At 39.7% G+C, this 23325-nt stretch overlaps 1 protein-coding gene across 4 annotated transcripts in view; it reads right to left on the reverse strand.

The window, feature by feature from the left end:
- RPS6KC1 (ribosomal protein S6 kinase C1) overlaps positions 1–23325 on the reverse strand; it is a 107888-nt gene that overhangs the window by 5658 nt on the left and 78905 nt on the right. For all 4 annotated transcript variants that reach the window (XM_073338924.1, XM_073338927.1, XM_073338928.1 and 1 more), the window contains 3 exons: positions 14753–16339; positions 14392–14481; positions 384–466 (listed from right to left, as the gene is read on the reverse strand). In XM_073338924.1, coding sequence (XP_073195025.1) covers positions 384–466; positions 14392–14481; positions 14753–16339 — 1760 coding nt within the window. The remainder of the gene's footprint in view (positions 1–383; positions 467–14391; positions 14482–14752; positions 16340–23325) is intronic.

A 23325-nucleotide genomic window follows, 5' to 3' on the forward strand; every position in this document is an offset into this window, starting at 1 on the left:
TGATATCCAATAGCTTCAGCACTAACATTTGTACATAGTGTACAAATGCTGGACATATGCATTGAAAAAAGTAGGGAAGGATTATTAAAGAATAATCGTGGCTTTTTTATTATTATTATTATTATTATTATTATTAACCTCAAAATTGCAATATGGTAAATACAACTTTACCAAGTGTGTGTGCTGAAGCTTGAACAAGTTTGAATCCCTGAAAAACCTGCACTGTTCTTCTGATCCTGTGCAAGCCAGGCAAGTCTATGCAGCTCAGGTCTGAAGAACACAGACGAGGGGGAGATAGTAATAAAAGCATGCTCAGGCACAATTGCTTCTGGAAGGATGGTGCCTCCATGTTTGTTTGATTGCATACCTGCACCAGTGCCTACCTTTCCAGTGAGGAGTTCGAAGAGAATGGCACCTAGACTCCACCAATCACAAGCTTCCGTCTCTTCTAGAATAGCTCCAACCTCTGAACACAAGACATTTAGATTAAGATTGAAAAGTTAGTTTCACCTTCAAAATTAATATTGATTTACAAGGTGTCTATTTAATGCTGATTGCGCATACACTAAGCACTACAAAGCTTCCGTTATGCCTGCATGCTACTGAGCCCTTTAGCCACCTATCGTAGGCTGCATTTTTCTATGCAGATTTATTATTTCCTCATGACTTGCACAGTACGGACAGTTTCAATACCAGTAGGCACATGGGCAAGGATTCCTCTCCACTGGACTGCAATGTTTCCTTGTACAACAAAATTTGTTTAGTGAATTTAGGACTGGTGAAAGGGGACCGATTAAACATTCTTAAAACTGAAATCCATTTCTCCATAAATTAGGTACAGTCCATCAGGGCTGGATTTAGGGGCAGGTGACCCAGGCAACCGCCTTAGCTGCTGGGCTTGGGGGGAGGGGGTGGCGGGGGCACTGAATTTGTCTTTATTCGCTTATATATGGCATGAATAAATACAGATTTACAGATCCTAGCATGCAAATTTATCTTCTTACATGACAGGGATAAATCATGCATGCAAATCGTGCATCAAAGTCATGAAATGAGCCACAAATTTGATAAAAAATAAGGTATTCAAAAGTTTAACAAATGGAGGGGTGGGCACCAAAGATGCTCCTCGCCTGGGGTGCCATTTGGTCTAGGGCCAGCCCTGCAGTCCAGGCATGACAGGACCACTGCAATATCTCAGTTCTGTTCTAGAAGGTGAAAGGATAGTTCAGTTATCTCATAACCAATCCTTGATCTTGGAGGTTGCCAAGGAGGATGCCACTTTAAGAGGAGGACACGAGTCCACTGGAAACTGGACTGAGACCATAAAATCATTTCATGGAATCATAGAAATGTAGGGCTGGAAGGAACCTCAAGAGGTCATCTAGTCCAGCCCACTGTGCTCATGCAGGATTTCACAGAGGCTATTCAACAGCCATTAGAATTTAGTAACTGAAAGTTGCTACCAACTGGACCAGATTCAAATCAACTACCTACCTACATGGTAAAAACTCCCATGCCTAATACCCACCAGCCATCCAGACTATTTCATTATTCTTTATGCTCAGGAGACAGCAGACACCAGAGAGCAGTGTGGCCTGTGTACACTCACATCATACGCAGTTGCACACCCATGGTGATAGCAAAAAGAAAGCACCTGTCCTTGACTGATTCAGGTTAAAAAACAAACAAACAAACCAAGCTGTCTGCTTTAAAACAGGAGGCATAATAGACTGCAGGAAAAAGAAAATCTTAATTTTGACTGTCAAAAATTCAATAGCTGCACTAAAATTGCTTTAGTGTCAAAATCCACCCCAGATTCCAAACACAGAGCATTGATTAGTATACAGTCACATGGCAGTTGCTATGAAACACATTATGCCAGGTTAGAAAAAACTACTGTGTATCGTTTTATGCAGATTAAAATGAAGATGGCAGAAAAAGAACTACAAATGCATCAGATTCCTGTAGCAGGGGAGAGCAGAACAGTGACTACAGCTCTCCACCTGACGCACAGAAACATTGAGAGCCCAATCCTGCAAGATGTGGAGTGACGAGCACTCCCACTCCCATTAGCTGCAATGCAACTTGAAGATGCTCAGCCCTTGCAGGACTCCCTTAATACAGCTCCTTTTTACATTCTCTAGTACCACACACACGGGGCAGTATTTCTTTAACTAACACACTATCTACACTAGAAAATTTACTAGGATAGTTAAAGCAATACAATCCTTGGTAGTAACAGACTCTGATGGGTTATTTGCAGAATCAAGCCCAGAATCAAGCTCTACCAGAGAACCTCAGAGCTATTTACAAGAGGTGGTTACGTATTAATTCACTCATTTTGCAGAAGGTCAAGCTGAAACAGAGATTGATTACGTGGCAAAGTGGGGACAAGAACCCAGTTCTTCCGACTCCAAGGCCTGAAGTCTAACCATTAGAAAACTGTCAAATTATAAATGGAGAGTTGTATCATTTCCAGTCTCTTACCTATGTGAGCCACAACATTCAGACACCAAATCCTTCTGTCGCTTTCATCCCCAAACACCATTAAAATGATATAATTAGGATAAATAGAAACAGCCGCCAAATACAAGGTTCAACTTGCACTGAGGGTTCTGGCAAGATTGTTCACGTGGTTTATAGAGTCTAAATGGTTAGTCACCAAAACCAAAATGTTAACTGTAAAAGCCACCTAGGTAAAGCATCCATAGGTACTAATCAACATTGAAATTAGCTTTACTTTCCTCCCATTCCACCACCACCCGTACCTCCTTAGGTGCTGCTTTGCCTTCCCACCCCCCACTGTTTTCACTTTCAAAATCAAAGTAAGATGTTTTCCTTAAAAAGTCATTGAAAATGCTACATATAAACAAATGCTGTTTACATTCCGTTACTTTGAGCAGGTCACATTACTTTTGATGCAATACATTGATAGTAATAAGTTCAGAATGTCATGTCAATATTACTGCATTTTTATCTCGACTACACTCATGGGAAAATTTAGAAAAAAGATTATGAAGAGCTTTCAAGTCATACACAGAAGCCAGCTAATGTAATACCACACAGTGCATATGCTTTTCAAAGCTTTAATATTGCACTAAATGTGAACCACAATATCTGCCCTCACTAAGAAAACATTTTCATCTCTATCCATCAGCAAAGTAATTTAGACAATAAATGGTAGTGCCTATAAGAACTAAGTGAATAACTTCGGCATATTTGTGCCAGTCCTTTATCAACCTTTAAATTGAGGACCCTATTCACATTCGGACACGGACACAGGTGCTAGTGTTTCCTAGGATTAACAGTATACAAGATCACAAGATCCTTTCAACTGGAAAAGATGACAGGGTGAACAAATCAGTAGTTCATCCAACCTTAATGTAACTTGACTAAAGGGAAAGAGCTGCTTTCTTTTCCACATAAACTATATCCACGGGACAGCCAGAATCAGGTAATGCAGCACAACAGTGCTAAATTCCTGCACAGAAATACTTTACCTGCAACACCTATTGCTAAGACAAGCTTTGTGAAATGCTAACCACTTTCACTCACAGACAGATGGTGCAGATAAACAGCTTCTGTGAAGAGGTTCAGTGCTATTCTTCTGATATAGTGGCTGGTCTTGACTGAAAGGCCTTCTTTCCTTCCTACCTCCCCCCAGTATTTATCTGAACATTTATATTATACATAGTGGTACCTTCCTTCCTGATATGCAGCTGATAGAGTTGTTTATTTATTTTCAATTTATTTTGCAAACATTCAAGCCAGTTCTAGAGTAGAAAGGGGAGCCCAAACTAATCTATTTTGGAACCAAATCCTTTACACAGTTATTAATATCGTAACCAAGATGCACTTTGCCTGTTGTCCTTTATAAAATGCATACAATAATGGTACAATACCTTACATTGAAATACCACTCTTCATGCTAAAAGATCTCAAAAAGTTTTATACAAAAAGGCACAGGAAAATTTTTTCTCCCAAATGCACCTGATCTGGAGCTGCCCATAAGATCTGTTGAGCAGTGCAGTGCTAGATTTTGGAACAAAAGATACTGGGTTCAGAGGCAGTCCAGTGGACTTGCAGTCACGATGCAATTTAGGCCAGGTCTCCTTGTCTTTCAATTACACCTGGAACAAAATTCAGTCAAGTTTTCCAGGAGAAACTAATTCCCAAAAGATGACATTTGAATTAGTTCAGGCAAAAGTCCTGAAGGTAGTACACATGAAAATAAGTTGATTTCTGAAAGTAAGTAGAGGCATTGCTTAACCTAATATTCAGAAGCTCTGGAGTTTTGTACTGAGAGGTTTCTCCTAAGCTTAAAAAAAAAAAAGATACCATTTGACTTTTGGTTGATTGATCATGATAATTATTTCAAGTTTTGAGGAGTCCTTTTCATCTATACTGCATTTCTAGTGGAAATATTGTAAACATCTAGTATAGTTTTTCTATTGGCCAGAAACCAAAACTCAGAACCCAAAACTCCAGTCTGAATTACCATCAGGTGCCACTGTGGTACCCAGCCAAATCCATTAAGGAGGACTGATGGGGGGTAGGAGGAATGGGGAGGGACAAGCTCAACCCCCTGAAAATGATAGACATGGTGTTTACCATTCTCTGCTGCCATGTATAGCCATTAGAGTTCAGACAATCTATTTGCCTTATAGTCCTAATTTAAAAGCTTTGCATTTTAATTTAGTATTATAAATGTAAAGGAGCATCTGCAAAGAACCAGATAAAAGGAACCAAAGCCAATTTACTCTACACAGATTCGGTCAGCCAAGATCTCATAAGATACAGTAACTAAATACCACATCACATAAGTGATTTGGTCATAATGCTTTCTCCTTTGCATTTAGGATCACACCAGTATATAAAAGTTCACACAGCAAGTGAATGGCAAAGCCAGAAATAGAACCCATGGAGTTTAGTCTCTCACTATAACCATTAGACCAACCCTCCCTTTGATTTCTAGGGGTCAATTATATTTTAATCTACTTTCTTAAACAATCTACTCCAAATGAAATGGCTAGACTACAGAACAGTAGTACTTAATATCAGCAACCTCACACTGAAAGTTAGATATACAGATACACAAGGCTTCAGGTAATTGGTAACATGGGGTGGGATATATTTGTCCAGCAAATAAACATCATGCCATAAAGACCAATGTTGCTGATATTTTTGACTTTTTAATATTGTGTGCTTCCAACCATCAGCCGCATGTTTCTTCCTTATAGAAAATTGTCTAAGAGAAGAAGAGACGCTGTCATTTCACATCTGGGAGCATGGATATCAACTTGTGGTATGAAGCAATTTGGGCTTTTTTTGGACTAAAATTTGTATCTACAAATCTTTTATTTGGGTAGGCTTTGTATAGTATACACTAAATACTGGTTTAGATCAAACCAAATATACTGATATACTTGTGTGCATCCATATACAGAGAATATAGCATGCACATGGGATCCTGATCACATCAAGTGTCTTGTGAAGTCATCAAAACATGAGGGTATGTGACTAGGACTGTATTTCCTTCACATATCCTACAAGAAAAATTGATGGAAATTATGTAGTTAGATCTCCTTGCTGTCTTGAAAATCTCAACTATGTATCTGTCTTTCTACACACTCAGCTTGTTCAAGATTCACTGTTCAAGATTCACTGTTAGAGGGAAAAAAGAGCAGGTGGGAGAAATGGGACTTCATAACTCATCTGTTCTCTCATTACCATTGCATTATCAGAGGGCTAGATTTCACAGCTGTGATATACCAATGAAAAAAATGCCATCCTTGTATGGTGGGGTGATATCTGAGGTGAATCATAAGTTTACATACTGCAATCCTGTTGCTAAAAAGTAGTATTGGATTTTCTTATTTGTTCAGAAAAGCCCATCACTTTTCATCTACAACGTTTCAATTGCGAAATCTAGACCTCTGGACTAGATATAGGGTGACCAGATGTCCCGATTTTATAGGGACAGTCCCAATTTTTGGGTCTTTTTCTTATAAAGGCTCCTATAACCCCCCACCCCCTGTCCCAATTTTTCACATTTGCTGCCTGGTCACCCTAAGTAGATAGGACTTTTCCCTTCTAACTAGCTGGGGGATTTGGATGTTTGACATATACAGTATGGCAAGGTGGATAAAAAAAAAAATCAATTATTTATTTTTTATTTAAATCAGATTTTTTTTTATTTTGTACTTTAAATTATAACAATAAGCTTTTATTTTAAAAAAAACTTGATTCAAATAAAACCTGAAATCATTATAAAATATAGTAAGGCCTAAATCTCTGAAAACCTTAAAATAAAAGGATAAATATTCTGAATCCAGGAGACTATCAAAAACTTTGAATTACAATTTATAAAGAAAGAATCAAACAAGGGGGAAAAAATCTTAACTTTTGAGGTCAAGCTTTATAAATATGGCACAATAGATCATATACTGTATTAAGGGCCTGATCCTGTGGGGGGCCCCAGGGGCTGCACTACTGGTGCAAGACACTGACTGGCAAAGTCATCACAGGCATTGGGGCCTGGCCTCTGATTCCAGGAAACACCATCGTGTATGACATCACTTGGTAGCAAAAAGGTGTGCCAAATCTACTGTAAAGGCTCGATTTAATTGTAAATTGACTTTTTAATGGTTATGTCAACCAGTAAGAATGTACCTTTCTTTAGAAAATACGTGAAGTTCAAATGGAAAAGTTGATTAAAATAGATTATTTAAATCGAGGCTTCCCACTTGGTGATTTAAATCATGATTTTAAATCGCCTTGATTTAAAAAGAAAAGGAGTACTTGTGGCACCTTAGAGACTAACCAATTTATTTGAGCATGAACTTTCGTGAGCTACAGCTCACTTCATCAGATGTAGCTTACGAAAGCTCATGCTCAAATAAATTGGTTAGTCTCTAAGGTGCCACAAGTACTCCTTTTCTTTTTGCGAATACAGACTAACACGGCTGTTACTCTGAAACTTGATTTAAAATAAATCAATACACCCTGCAGTATGGGGGGGTGGGGCACAAGATGCACATTCACGTGTTAAAGCCGTAGATTTTTTTCTGCTGCACTTTGCTTTAGAATTCAGAGATACAAAATATACCAAAACGACTTGTTTTTGCTTTCTCAACGAGACCTAATCTTGATCAGGTCTGGCTCCAGATGCTCTTGATATGGCTGCAGCCATTCATGTTTTGCCTTTTTCACAGATATAAACAAACAATGGCTAGGGTCTTTTAAAAGTTCCAGTTTTAGTTTTACAAACTTGTGGTTATCTATGTCCTACCAAGAGTGTAATACGATTACTGCATTATTTAAATGGAAATGACTCTTAGGCAAATCTAAGATCACAAAGTGGGCAAAAACTGTACTTAAATAACAGAAGGTGATCATTTGCATTTCAAAAAATTATCTATCTTGCTTTCCCCTCACTTTGACCAAAACATGTTGATTCACAGGTGTGTGTGTGTGTGTGTGTGTGTTTCTTTTTCAAACGTATTTATAGAGCAGAATAATGGCCCCCCTGCTAGCTTGGCATTTGCTCAAGTTTCTGTCCTTGTAAATTGAATCTGTTACTGGAATTTTTCCCCCCTCAAAATACCAAGGCACATTAACCAAGAGATAAAAAAGTTACTCTGCTGATATTATAAAGCATGGGGAGGGGGTGGATAATAGGCTGTGTGTTGGGGGGGGGTTGTTGTTTTTTGAACAAATATGCGATAAGAGTTCTCAGGGGGCACTGAGAGCAAAGGACTTTAAACAGAAGTGAATCATTGTCATCATGATCTGGTGACAACTTTACATTTTATTCAAACATCAGCAGCTTAGCACATTTTAAGACTATTTAGAAAACAAAAAATAATGTAAAAAGGGGATTGTAAGAAAACATTATGCATTTCAGAGTTAATGCAGTGAAAATTCTCATCTGTGGCCTTATAATTTGTTAGTTAAACACATTTGTTATTTATAGTTCATTAATCTTGGCCAAAAACAAATCCACATTTTTTACTCTTAATGGTGCTGAGTTTATGAGGAATGAATTATAAGTCATCGTCATTTCCCTTATAGTTCAAAGAAAGAAAAACTGACTTATCATGGGTGGACAGCAAAGATTTGGGTTGGCTATTAATCAAAGTATAATATAGGCACTACTTTTAAGTATCTGCAGATAGCTTTGTTATTGCATTATTTATTTCAGCCTGAACTTTATTAAAGTAGATCTACCAAGGAGCTAAGGGACTTTCCACTTTTAACCATATATACCATGCTAGAACGCTCTACAACTCACAAAGCTTGAAAGTACAGTTCTTGTTATGCAAATAATTACAACAAAGCTTTTCTCCACTCTGTAGATCTTATCTAAAGTAAGCCAAAGAAGGGTGCCAGGCAGACAACAGCATAAATCCATTAATGGTACAATGCCACCTGCTGGTCAACTGAAAGAAATGTACCTTCTTGCAAAAGATTTCTCTCAAAGAGGCTTTTAATGTATGCAAGATATAAAATTATATTGCTATTTTACAGAAAGTTGACTATGTTGTCACAAGGATATCCTGGGGAACTTTTTAAATCTTTGTTTTTTTCCATTTTCTCGCTGCTTTACCATTAGTAAGGAGTCTTTCCTTTTATTTTATATAAAATATATTGTTTTCCTGCCCTTTACATATATAATGCCCTATATATATAAAGGGCAGGAAAACAATATATTTTATACATACACAGTCACATTTCATCTCAGTTCTTGATGGGTTTGAGTGAGAGTGACAATTGCTTGTTTTTCATACTCTAAAGGCTGTGATGGCTGTTTCTATAATAGTGTTGGTTATTTTATTAAAAAAAATAGATACTGTTCTATACTCTGGTATTCAATAAGTTTTTAGAGTGATTTCTTAGGCCTTGATCCTGCAATGACCTCCACATGGAGGGACTTCTGCCCCTATAATGAGCCCCACTGAAGAGAGACTTTAATACTAAAATGCCATTTTCTTAAGCCATTCCAGTGAGTAGATTCTGGTATGCTAGTACATTGGTAAACAAAGAGCTTCTTACAACCAAAAAGATTAGTAGCAATTGGACGTTTAACATAGTGAATGCTGGTGAAAATGAGGTAGGATCCGAGGCTAAAATAGGGAAAGAACAAGTTAAAAATTACTTAGAAAAGTTAGAGGTCTTTAAGTCACCAGGGCCTGATGAAATACATCCTAGAATACTCAAGCTGACTGAGGAGATATCTGAGCCATTAGCAATTATCTTCAAAAAGTCATGGAAGATGGGAGAGATTATGGAGGACTAGAAAATGGGAAGTATAGTACCAATCTATAAAAAGGGGAATAACGACAACCTGGGGAATTACAGACCAGTCAGCTTAACTTCAGTACCCAGAAAGATAATGGAGCAAATAATTAAGCAATCAATTTGCAAACACCTAGAAGATAATAAGGTGATAAGTAACAATCAGCATGGATTTGTCAAGAACAAATCCTGTCAAACCAAGCTAGTAGCTTTCTTTGACAGGGTAACAAGTCTTGTGGATGCGGGGAGGGAGAGAGCAGTAGATGTGGTATATTTTAACTTCAGTAAAGCTTGTTACTGTCTCACATGACCATCTCAAACAAACTAAGGAAATACAACCTAGATGGAGCTTCTATAAAATGGGTGCATAACTAGTTGGAAAACCATTCGTAGAAAGTACTTATCAGTGGTTCACAGTCAAGCTGGAAGGGCATATCGAGTGGTGTCCCACAGGGATCAGTTCTGGGTCAGGTTCTGTACAATATCTTCATCAATTATTTAGATAATGGCATAGAGAGTATACTGATAAAGTTTGTGGATGGCATAGAGAGTATACTGATAAAGTTTGCAAGCCGGGAGTGCTTTGGCGAATAGGATTAAAATTTATAATGATCAGAACAAACTGGAGAAATGGTCTAAAGGAAATAGAATGAAATTCAATAAGGACAAATGCAAAGTATTCCACTTAGGAAGGAACAATCAGTTGCACACATACAAAATGGGAAATGACTGCCTAGGAAGGAGTACTGCGGAAAGGAATCCGGGGGTCCTAATGGATCACAAGCTAAATATGAGTCAACAGTGTAACACCGTTGCAAAAAAAGCAAACATCATGCTGGGATGTATTAGCAGGAGTGTTGTAAGCAAGACACAAGAAGTAACTATGCTCTACTCCATGCTGATTAGGCCTCAGCCGGCGTATTGTGTCCCGTTCTGGGCATCACATTTCAGGAAAGATGTGGACAAATTGGAGAAAATCCAGAGAAGAGCAACAAAAATGATTAAAGATCTAGAAAACATGACCTACGAGGGAAGATTGAAAAAATTTGGTTTGTTTAGTCTAGAGAAGAGAAGTCTGAGGGGGGACAGGATAACAGTTTTCAAATACATAAAAGGTTGTTACAAGGAGGAGAGAGAAAAGTTGTTGTCTTTAACCTCTGAAGATAGGACAAGAAACAATGGGCTTAAATTGCAGCAAGGGTGATTTAGGTTGAACATTAGGAAAAATTTCCTAACTGTCAGGGTAATTGAGCACTGGAATAAATTGACTAGGGAGGTTGTGGAATCTCCGTCATTAGAGATTTTTAAGAGCAAGTTAGAAAAACACCTATCAGGGATGGTCTAGATAATACTTAGTTCTTCCATGAGTGAAGGGGACTGAACTAGAAGACCTCTTGAGGTCCCTTCCAGTCCTACACTTCTATGATTCTATGACTATTATGAAGGACCCACACAGTCAGGGAAATTGGCTGACTATAAATGTGGAAATAATCAAAGTAAACCTACTGAATCAACAGAGATTCTGTCTCTCATCTCTTTCAGTTCTAGCAATCTCCAGAGTTACTTGTAACCACAGGAGTTGAAATATTTTTTAGACTTTTTACATAGTCTGATTTTAAGTTGTTGATATCTTGTTACATGTTAAACTTTCAGATCAATTTTCTGCCATTTCTGTTGATGAAACCATGTCCAAAATTAATACAAATAAAGAATTGCATCTCAAGAATAAGTAATTTGTATAGTATCTATAACAACAGAATCTTGAGGGCAATGTTTTAATATAAGATCTCTCTGTAGAATGCAATGTGTAACTGAAGCAAGTAACTTAAAAGAACAGTTTCTCACAATGTAGTGGAGTACAAGTAGTATTTTAAAATAGACTATCCTAAGAAGCGGGGAATATGCTGTCATGATAGAGCAGAGACATGGGTCCTCAATAGAATGAAGATCGCTCAAGCACCATCTATCTCCCCATAATCTTGGAGTGTTCCTGGACCTGAAGGACGTAGACTGAAATTAGCTGTCTAATGATGAGCAAGTGGCTTGGAGCATGATTAAAAAGTGGGAGCTCTAAGGACCAAGTCTGAACTGCGTGACATTGGTTATTTCTAGGTACAACTATGAGACTGCTACTCAAAATAAAATGTTCCTCCACTCAAAGCAACACTCTCTTGTTAAGTTACTGAAAACATTTACAATATATGAAGTATTAATTTCCAAAACAATACATTAATGCATTGTTACATTTTGCACAGAAAATATTAATATTCAGGAAGCGTGGAAGCTAAGAATCCTACAGCAACATTAACTCAGTCAACTTGCACATATATAATATTTACACATGAAGACCCCTATCCTGTAACTGGAGAGATATGTGCAGACACATACTTGCACCCATGCAGTGTTCCAGTGAGGCTCCACGAATGCAAAGGTCTGCCCACACTGATCCAAATTGCAGGACTGGAGGCTTAGCCAAAACAACTCCAGATCGGTACTACCAACGTTCACTGAAGCAGAGTTAATGATGGTGCAGAAAGCCTTAACTCTTGCATTTTGTGATTTTTAAATGTTATTCCAACTGCTTGGTCAACACTACATTACTGCAGGGTGGGGTTGGTTGTTTAGAGCTTACAGGGGCAGAGAAGGCCTCCAATCGTGTAGTCATTAAAATGGGTACAGTTACGATTTGAAGTTCACACCTCATTAAGGCAATATCATGGGAAAGGATGAGTTTCCATCTTTGCTACCACTACTGTTCTGTTGAAGAAAGCTTCCTGCAAGGCTGGGCTACCAAGGCAGCAGCACATTGTTTGCACTGTGATGGATGCACCTTGGCAACAGAAAGTTGGGTTTTTTTCACCTTTAAAAAGTGATAGAAATTGCTTGAACTCTAAAATGAGGGGATCTGTAGCAGTGGCGCCCGTTCAGATATTTCTTGCTGGGACAAATTCCACTCCTGCTCCCCCCAGCAGGGACCTCACTTGTCCTTTCCCTGCACAGACCCCAGGTCTCCCTCAGCCAGAGAGGGTATGTCTTCAGAAAGGGTATGTTAAACGCCTGTGGCTAACCCACGTCAGTTGACTTGAGCTTGCCGGGCTTAGGCCGCAGGGCTGTAAAATTGTGGTGCAGATATTTGGGTTCAGGTGGGAGCTCTGGGATCCTTTCCCTACTTGTGGTCCCACAGCTCAAGCCCCAGCCCAAACCCAAATATTTACACTGCAATTTTACAGCCCCACGGCCCAAGCCCTGTGAGCCAGAGTCAGCAGACACGGGCCAGCTGCGGGTGTTTAACTGCAGCGTAGACATACTCAGAGTCTCCCTTCTCTCTTAGCCATACAGTGCATGAGCCAGTGCCGCCGGCCGAGTTCTCGGCTGACTCCCCTGCACTCTGCCCCACAGGAACAGGCTCCTTATGTGCCCTCTCACAACACCATCTGGCCTGACTACCCCTCCATCTGGATGGAGGAGCAGCCTGGCCAAATTTGAGTAGCAATGTGACTCCGTGCACGCGGTCGCAATGCCACTCACTGAAATTTGGCCCAGTCATCACTCAGTCTGGCTGGGTCAAATTTCAGCGGCATTGGAACCATGCAGCCAAACCAATGTTCCAGGCTACTCTGGCAGTAGCCAGACTGATTTAGCACGAGACCAGTGCTTAAAAGTGCTCAGGAAAGCCCCCCCGCCCCAGCTCCGTGGCCTATGGAACTTTGACCAAGTGCAAAAACCTTCGGAGGAGGCATTTGCCCCCTCCCACAGCAACCCCAATTGGCACCAGAGATCTGGAGGTTTTCCTGTTCCTGAGGTTAAGGTAGTGAGGTGTTTTGTGTTGTCTGAAAATATAAAGAAGTATCTGGCTGTGATTCAGAGACATTCATAATCTTCCTCCTGTAAACTGGCCCAGCACCACCTTCAGTGCAAGTCAGGTTGGGCAGAGACAAAGTGCAATGTCACAGTGTGGGGTCCGAATTCAAGTTTTAGCAGCTGCCAATGGACCATATTCTACTGTCTATTCACACTGTGTAGCCCCTTACTCCATTTGATTTTAAGGGGACTAACTCACAGAATGAAGTGGTGCTCAATGCTAAGTTCTGAAGCCATCTTTTAAATTGTTTATAAGCTATTATTCAACCAATCTTTATCAAGCGTGGTCACTGACTATGTACATGCCTTAGTTATGGACCACCTGCATGCCAAGTTTCAAAGTTCAACCTGTGTGTGAATTCAGCAGGAAGTGTACAGGGCATTCTAAATTTTAAAGCAAGGAAGTTTTCCCCTTCACAAAGAGTCAAACAGTTGAATAGATTTTGCTCAAACTTCCCAAACAGTTCATCTGTGGACAGAACTCACAAATGAAAAATCTCAGCCACTAAAATAATTTGAAGTTTTTGTTGTATGTTTCTAAGCTAGTTTATAACCTCTTGTTTTCAAAATTTCATAAGTGAAACTATTTAGCCATCTCATTTTTGCCAGGCATTACCACTTGACCACTACATAAAATTAGCAGTTTTCAGGTTGAAGCACAGCATTTACCAGAAGAGCTAAGATGCATATTTTATCCCATTGGGTTTAATAGAAATGGTTCTAAGAAAACATACCTATCTCTAAATTATTTCCAGTTTTGCTCATCGTAGGTGCCTCACATATTTGTATGTTTATTACAGTTTTATATTTAAAGCTGTTGTAAGATTTATGTTTCTCTTATTATTGTACATTTGTTAAGTTTGTATTTTTAAAATCTTTTTGTGGCATCTTCAGTCTGAACTGCTCTTTTTTCTTTAATTGCCCTTTTCAGGGATCAGGCATGCCCTCACTGAAACTGGAAATATCCTAAGGAAAACAAAATGTTTCCTAAAAAACAAGAAGTTCAGTGCAGTAACCTTTTATAGAGGAGCTACATAACACATCAAACTACAGGTCAGTTGAACAGTGGAATAGTTACCAGCTCTCTCAGATTCTACGATAGTCAGAAAAAATCCTAATCAGATATTGCATGAACTTGAGGTCCCAAAGAGAAGTATGTTATATAGACTCCCTGAGAAAATGAAAACTGCTAATCTGTTTTCCAAGTGAAACATTTTAGGTGATTGCTCTAACCTGGGGCACAGTACATTCTCTCCATGGCATCGTTGTCACAGGAATCTTCAACCTCACTCCACCTGCTAAAATACGTTAGCTGAATGTGTCCTAAAAACAAAACGACAGGAGAAATCAAAACATTTTTCCCTTCCATTTTCTACAGAAGTGAACTGTAATTACTCCTTTTGTAGCTAAAAACAGTATCATTAAGAATAATGGCATCATTAAGTACTAGAAGCTATTACTGGGGGTGAATTTGCTGCACTGATAATGAAGCTCTAGACAGGAAATGAAGATACTAATTACAAGATAAAACGCCTACCCAGTTAATTGGAAGCAACAGCGAATAAAAAGAAATGCATTTGCAAAAGTTCCTGACCTCTATCATTCAATAAGATGTTGTTTGGGTTCAAATCGCGGCACACAATTCCTTCTCTATGTAAAGCATCAAGAGCTACGACCATTTCAGCTGCCCATCTTTGAATGCAACCCTCTGGGATGTAAAATCTGGAGGTTAGTGCTAGTCTTTTGTCAAGGTCCTGAAAAATTTGATGTATCTCCTTCTCTCCTTCTAGTGCTATTTCACTCTTGCCCTCCACTGCTGACTCTTTGCTTTCTGCTTTTGGTAAGACAGCAGGGTTTGTTTTCTCTTTACCAAAGTCTTCCATTTGATCAGAAAATAGCAACACTGCTTGATTTCTTACAATGCCTCCATCTAAACTATATTCTTTAGCACCTGAAAGTGGGTTAGAAATAAATAAGAAATTTTCTTCTGTGCTTGTTGCATTTAATGATGAGGAAGAAATTACTCCGAGTCCTTGAAACTGAGCCACATCTTCTGAACTAGCCAGGTCAGTGTCAGATGTAAATAGCGTCCTGACAATTTCCTGAGTGACATCATATTGTCCTTCTGATTCCTTGCTAGAAGGATGGCCCAATTCTGGTACCACATGATTTAACTTTTGATCAAGTGCTTTGCATTGCTCTGTACTATTATTTAATTGTAAGACATCAGGGGTTTCTAACAGTTTGCTTTCCAAGATGTTTACATCAGTCTTTGTAAACTTTTTTGGCCTAACCACCGGCACTTCTTCCAGTTTCTCAGAGACACCAGGTAAATTTATCAGAAGATCGGGCCTTCCTTCATCAGCACTACTTACATCATCAAAAGCAGCATCCTTAAAAGAAATTACAGGCACAGAGTCATTGGAACCCCGGCTTATTGTGTCCTGGGCTCTAAAGCCCACCTTTCTTTCCATTGTTTCAAAGCTCCTGTCATGATCGGGTGCAGAAAAAAATGGCTTTAAAGATTCTGATTTTAAGCTATACAATTTATCTCCAAAATCAAGCCCCAGAAGTTCACTGGTGCTGTCTTTACTGTCTATTCTGAAGAATTCCATAGGGCTGTGCTTGGATTTACTTAATGAGTCTGATATCCTAGTAGGACTAAGTACTTCCGGGTCAGCATCTTCAGTGAAAAACTTTAGCTCCCGAGAGGTGATCTGAGAGCTGAGGCTATCATTGCCAACTAAAGTATGTGCCTGTAAGCATCCTAACTCTTTGGTTTTAAGATCTTCTCCCTCTGGTTTCGGCACAGGTTCCTCATTTAAAGAGCCAGGATCAATTTTTTCTTGCCCATATTCATTGCATAATGTTAAATAACTAGTAGTGCATTCTTCTTCTGAACTTGACCCAGAATCTGTCCATTTGGGAGAACCTTCTTGGCCATCTTCCTGGTTACTACTCTCATCTTGAGAACTTGGTGTAAGGCTGCTCTTCAGAGGTATAACTCTCAGCATGTTCCCCCCATTGCTTCCTTTGGAGTCAACACTACTGCTGATTTCTGTAGGGCTAGGGGTTGGCAGCTGCAGGTGAATTTTAGTAGAACTTTTGAGTTCATGGATTTCAAAGCTTTCTTCAGGGCTTCTGTTTAAGAATTTACTGATGTAAGACCACAGTCTGCCTCCTACGAAGGAAGAAAAAGAAAAATCACAATTTAACTCAGAACTAAAACACTGTTTCATTATGAGATATAAAATACACAAGTCACCAGGGCAAATTACTTCCTTATGCCAATTAGAGGAGGTTAGAACTGCTATTTCAATAGAGAATAGCTAGAGGGACCCTATCGACTTAACTCATAGTTCAAACAAATTTATTAATACATTCATGTTAGTAGCAGCATCTTAGATTATTAAAATAGAAAGAATGTTTAAAATCCTACAGAATGGTCTCTAACCAAGTGGTTCCAGAATTACAACTGCTCTCCCATTTCAGGACATATCAAGAATCAGCGAAAATAAGGTTCCCTGCAACCATTCTGCATTTCCTGAGATGCTTCTGAATCGCAGCTCCAATCTTCTATGTGACATCAGGGGAGGGAAAAAAGGAGGGATGGAATAAAGGAGGAATTATTACCAAGTTCTAGGTTTTCCCCTCTTCAATTTTGTGGGTATTAGTGCCCCTCTGCTCCCTATTAGTAGGATACAAATACAGATATTTCTTTTCTTGCTTTTTGAAGGTATCTTATTAGTCTATTAAATCAGGATTGTTTCTCCCCCTGCCCTCCCAAGTTAAGATTTCTTCCCTAATACCTTGCTATATTATGCAATTTTTTTTTTGCTGGTGGCTGGGGGGAGGATTTTAATCAATACACTTCAGTAACAGATATCAGAATCTGTGGCTAAAGAGGAAGGAATAAGACAGAGCATCTGTCTCTGTCCCAACCCAAGCCTAGTTCTCTCATCTCTGAAAAGTTCAGTAAAGTTACAGCACTAAATGTAACCACTGTATTGGCTGCAGTTAAACTTTGGAAATAATAAAATTGGATGGTTACTCTTGAAAATCTTGAAAATTCTATTAATGCTTGTTATAAACAATTACAGATCATGGGTACAAAGCAGGAGGTTGCACAAAATGAAATTAGAAGATAGTAGAATAATAGAAGATTAGCATTGGAAGAGACCTCAGGAGGTCACCTAGTCCAACCCACTGCTTAAAGCAAGACCAATCCCAACTAAATCATCCCAGCCAGGGCTTTGTTAAGCCAGGCCTTAAAAAGCTCTAAGGTTGGAGATTCCACCATCTCCCTAGGTAACCCATTCCAGTGCTTCACCACCCTCCTAGTGAAACAGTTTTTCCTAATATCCAGCCTAGACCTCCCCCACTGCAACTTGAGACTATTGCTCCTTGTTCTGTCATCTGCCACCACTGAGAACAGCCTAGCTCCATCCTCTTTGGAACCCCCCTTCAGGTAGTTGAAGGCTGCTATCAAATCCCCCCCACACTCTTCTTTTCTGCAGACTAAATAAGACCAGTTCCCTCAGCCTCTCCTCATAAGTCATGTGTCCCAGCCCCCTAGTCATTTTCTTTGCCCTCTCCTGGACTCTCTCCAATTTGTTCTATTGTGCTTGCTTGGTCCTAAGAACTTGACCTCAAGCAGGCAGAGAGAGGTCCTAGAAAACTTTCAAGGAGGAAAAAAATGCGAATTCAATAAGTTCCCTTTCAAAATAACAGAGTTTACTGAAATTCCTGAAAGTATGTTTGATTGAACAAGATCTTCAGTAGCTACAATGAAGCTAACTGTATCAAACAAAAAAAAATATTAATAGAAAATTCTAACAGTTTGGAAACTGATAGTAAGGAGGACAATCTGGATCTATTCACATACATGCTCTCAACCTACAAGTTGTAAACAGGTGTCAGGGTGTCACCACCTTGACATTCCCATATAATTAAATGTGACGGTCCCAGCTACATGGGCAGGAAAACTTCGAGGGGGTCCTGATATAGAAAACACTGAGAATCAATCATTGTTTATATCATAATTTTAGATCCTGATTTTAAGATATTCATGGTTATCACGAATACATGTCTGTATTTAAATGAGTCATATGGAATGTTATCTCATTTTATTGTATTATGTAAAAGTTTTAGAGTTGGTCAAATTTTGGGAGGGTTGCAAAAGATTGATGCTTTGTCCACCATTTACCGCTCCCCCACACAAAGAATTCAAAACAAAAATGTTTTAAACAATTTGTTAAAACATATAGTTTCAAATTTTCAGTTCTGAGTTCCCCACTGCCACCATCTCTCTCTCTCTCTCTCACTTCAGCAGTAGCAGAGGAAAGTGGGGTTGGGGGACCACTCTCCCCTCTTTACCTGTCCCCGCACACTTTTTTCCCCACCACTGGAAAAAAAGACGGAGCAAAAGTGAATGTGGGGTTTTTATTCCACAATTCTGAATGAAAATTTCAAAAATAATTTATTTTTATTAGGTTTTGTTGAAATCATATTTTTTAAATGCTAAAAATTTGGCAAAATAATTTTGACCAGCTCATTCATTTACATATAATGGAAATATTAAAGGTTTGCCTGTACCAATTAATAAAACTTCATTTGACAACACTCCCCTAACCCATCCATAAATATAGACCCTAGAACTTCTTGCACATGAGTGGACTGTCATGGAGCTCCCAGATGAGAGCAGCAGTCCACTGACACTTAAGAGGTGGCAGAATGTGGGCTTAGCTTTTATACACCATTGAGGTCGGAAGAAACCCCCTGTCTAAGAGATGTCGTTGGGGCATAGGAGCTGTACTATCAGGGAACCAGAGGTGGCATGGGGACCCTGGGCATCCATATGCAGCATTTTGCCCACTTCTCTGGCTACAGAATCCACAAGTGCCAAGCCAGTCCCCATTCTCATATCTTCCTGATTCCCTTCAGAAATATATCAAGGAAAATCAACAGTGGGATAAGAGAACTTTCAAGGAGTTTTTTATCCCCACATCCTCCTCCCTAGCTATTTCTGCTAGTAGGGTAACCCAGGGCATTATTGTTTCTTTATGTTTCACATACATTTGATCCTATCAACGTCAAAAAAGACTCTCAAGTCACTATGTAACGGTTTAAAAAGAGAATAGCGCATGCCGGTTTTAAAGGTTTTTATTTCTGGCTTTTTAACAGAGAATCCAATTCCCTTAGTCCTAGTAGGCATCTAAAGATGGTCAGTAGGTCAGCTTCCAATTATTATACTTAAGATCAATGAAAATAATCAAATTTACACTATTATTCTGACACTAGTGAAAACAGTTTAATGGCCATACTGCCTACCCTTCAATAATTACTCCCAGTATAAACCTTCCTCTTTTTAAAAGCTTAAGAGAAAAAAGTTTATGATTCAATACTTACTTGTAGTAGGAAACGATAAAAAACTGTTGCTTATTGCTTTCTGATTTACAGTTAATTGCAACTAAATGAAAAACCATTTGATTAATGTCCAAATTAATATATATAGCTGTTTATGTAGAAGTATTTCAAGAGCGGCCTCCTGGTCAAGTGGAAATATGTAAATAAATGCTGTTCAATAATTTTGCTCAATACTGAAAAACAACAATTTTATTCCCTTCTGAAAATGCCCACTCCAGGGTCAAACAAGAGCAATATTTGTTTCTGGGTATATAATTATGTTTTTATGAGTGACACACAAATAATCTCCCCCTCCTCTCACCATGTGTTGGGTAAAATCAAGAAAACCCATTAGTAAGCCATGCTAATATTGTATCAGGAATCTATAAAAGCTAAAATTACAGAAGTCAGTCCATGCAAGCAGGCTTCAGTCACTTTGTCAAATATTGTCTAACATACTAAATAACGGTAAAAAGTATCACTGCAAAACTGAACTTTATTCATCTTTAATAGAATCACAGGAAACTAGCATCAATGCCACCAAATTTCCTTTCTAATCTAACCTAATCTTTCTACCACAAGGTTGCCAGTCATTCTATACATTTTATAGTATAAATACATCAACACTAATGTACTAAAACATATTTGTACCAAGGAATATATGAAGTGTTTCCTATGTGCAATGTGGAAGAGTTAATATTGCTGCAGAAATCTTCCAAGTGACACCTACTTGAAATCTAGTTTATTTAAAAAAAAAAAAAAAAAAAGTAATTTGACTTTTGACATTTCTAGCAAACGCTGGCCTTTTTTTTTTTTTTTAATTACATAAGGCCAAATCACTTCAATCAGGATAGGAGAAGTTCATTTTTACTTTTTTTTTTTTTTTTAATACTTACCTTATACAAAAATCCACCTTTTGGATTACACAAACCATGGATGAGCATTCCAGAAGGAATTTAAGAAAGTTAAGTTCGCCTGAAAAGCAGGATATCAGAACGCAAGTGGAAACCCAGCCATACTGATTGCTACCAGGAACCACTACAGTATTAACTGAAATAAAGTGCATTCCAAGTAAATTTTACTTTAATCAAGTACTAGTGTCACAGCAAAAAAATAATATTTGACTCTTATATAGAGCTAGGAGGCATTTTTCAGCTGAAACTTCTTTCTGCCAGAAAATGCAGATCTGGTCAACCAAAACATTTCGTGAATTCGTGTCGATGTCAGCAAATTGTTTCACTCTGGAATTTTTTTTTTTCCTAGAAATGTCAAAAGATGAATGCCCTGATCACTGGGCTACAGGTTACTTTGATGGGTCTCTTTCTCAAATTTCATCTGCTGAAACCATTATGCTTTGGATAAGTAGGTAAATATTTATTAATCCAGAGGGAGAGAGAATCACTCTATAGCCCAATGGTTAGGGAGGTGGGGTACCCACATTTTAGCCCTTGCTCCAATTAGTTTTCAATTATTTATACAAAAGTAGCACATTTCCTCCACATATCTCTGTAGTGAGGCGGTGTGGTACCCATCCCACCACCACACCAAGGGAAGAACCTCCCCAGACACCAAAGTGGGCGGAGCCAGTGGATCCTGTGCCCTCCCCCCAGAGGTCAAGGCGCAGGACAGGAAGTAGAAAAGCCCAACCCCGGAGCTCAGTTGGGCAGCAGCAGCTGGAGAGGCCAGACACCTGTGGCCTGGCTCCGGTTTGGGAGACCCCGGCAAGCCGCAGCCGACCCGAGGACTGGCTGGACTGGCCAATGTCTGACGCTAACCGATACACAGAGGAGCTGCCAAGCCTACCCTTCTCCAGCTACCCAGAGGAGCTGCCAAGCCTACCCCTCGCCGGCGACCCAGAGGAACCCATGGTGCTGGAACCCTCCAAGGACACCGCCCTGACCCAGGTACCCTACGAGGGGGAGTCTGGAAGTAGCCTGGGGGCAGCCAACCCTAGGCTGGCTGCAGCACTGACAGAGCCAATGTCAGTGTGTTGCGGCCAGGACCCCCACTGACACAGCAGCGGGTCTTTGACCACTGCCTGGGCTGGGACGCAGTGGAGTGGGTGGGCCTGCGTCCCCCCTGCCACCCACCTCACAGGAGGCAATCTTCCCCTCCCCCTGGTTGCTAAAGCTAGGAGCCTGGGGTTTGCTGTGAACAATTTGCTCAGTCCCTATCGGAGGGCCTGAGCCCTTGACTGTTGGTTTGCTGCCCCGCCCTAACCCAGGGCCTGGGTTTATACTGAACTGCTTGCACGGCCCAGCCTCAAAGTCTGGGCCATAGACTGGGTATTCCCTAACCCAGCAGAGAATGTAGTGAGGCATTGTGGTACCCCACTCCCCCGCTGAGGGATGAGCCCTGGCTGAGTTCCCTTACAATCTCAAAACATCTTACACATAAGGATTATGTGCATCTGTTGTACAAATGTGGAAACTGAGGTACAGGTGGAGTGACTTGCTCAATGACACACCATAGGGCAGTGAAAGAGCCAGGAATAGACTTGGCTCTCCTAACCCAGTCCTGTGCCACTGCAGCATATTAGCTACAATGGAAACTTATTTTTAAAAGTGAACTTGTATGCAGAAAAATGCAAACAATGCATGTATAGCACAGAGCATATTAGTCACTCAGACAGCATAGGCACGTTACAGACAGAAGATTAGATCTCCGCCCCCAAAGAGATGAATCATAAAAGTCAGTGTACAGAAAAGCGATAGGAAATTTGAATGCAATCAAAAGCAAAGTGGGTGGGCAGTGATGCTGAACAGGAGTTCCACAATTTAGATTTTAGTTAGTTCCTGTTAGTTTCACAATTTTTAGATTTTCTTTTAAATGTTTTCTGTAGGGAGGGTGTGGGTGTATGCTAGTTTGAAGTAGTGACAAAGACAAGAGGATACAAAGACTTTTGGATAAGTATCATTAGGATGAAAGAAAACCTGACAGTAAATTCAGTTTCCTAGCCATGCTTTAGTTTTAGTTTACAAGAGGAATTAATGTCCTGTTGAATTTTGACTCATCCTGCAGACACATTACATTGCAAGTTCACATCCTGAAAAACTAAGCAGATGTATCGCAAAAACAATCATTTAGCTTTTGGTAAGTTGGCCCAGGAGTCTGCAATGCAGGGCTATGTATTCCGGTGCCTGCAAAACATGATTATAGCTGAAAAATTGTGGACATACTGGATTTGGGCTTTGCTAAATACAGTTAAAGACAACAATCTGGGTTCCCAAATAACCATGACCACACAGGGGAGAGAGAAGAGGAGTGCTGAGACACATCTACTCAATTCATCCTTCAAAACCCTCCCAAATTCTGTACCTTAGTGGAAAAAGGGGGAAATGGTTTCAAGATTCATAAATCCAAAGGCCAGAAGGGACCACTGTAATAATCTAGTCTGACCTCCTGTATAGCACAGGCCATAGAACTTCCTCCAAATAATTCATTTTTAACTATACACCTCTACCCCGATATAACGCGACCCAATATAACACGAATTCGGATATAATGCGGTAAAGCAGCGCTCGGGGGAGGGGGTTGGGGGTTGGGGGGGGCAGGCCGTGCGCTCCGGTGGATCAAAGCAAGTTCGATATAACGCAGTAAGAAATTTTGGCTCCCGAAGACAGCGCTATATCAGGGTAGGGGTGTAGTATATCTTTAAAAAAAAACCCAATCATGATATTCCACCCTACTGAAAATACATCTCACCCTACTGCTCCTTTGATCACAAGCCACATAAAGTATCTCATGTTTTGTGAGTGGCAC

The sequence above is a fragment of the Lepidochelys kempii genome, chromosome 3, assembly GCF_965140265.1.
Source record: "Lepidochelys kempii isolate rLepKem1 chromosome 3, rLepKem1.hap2, whole genome shotgun sequence".
Lineage (NCBI taxonomy): Eukaryota > Metazoa > Chordata > Testudines > Cheloniidae > Lepidochelys > Lepidochelys kempii.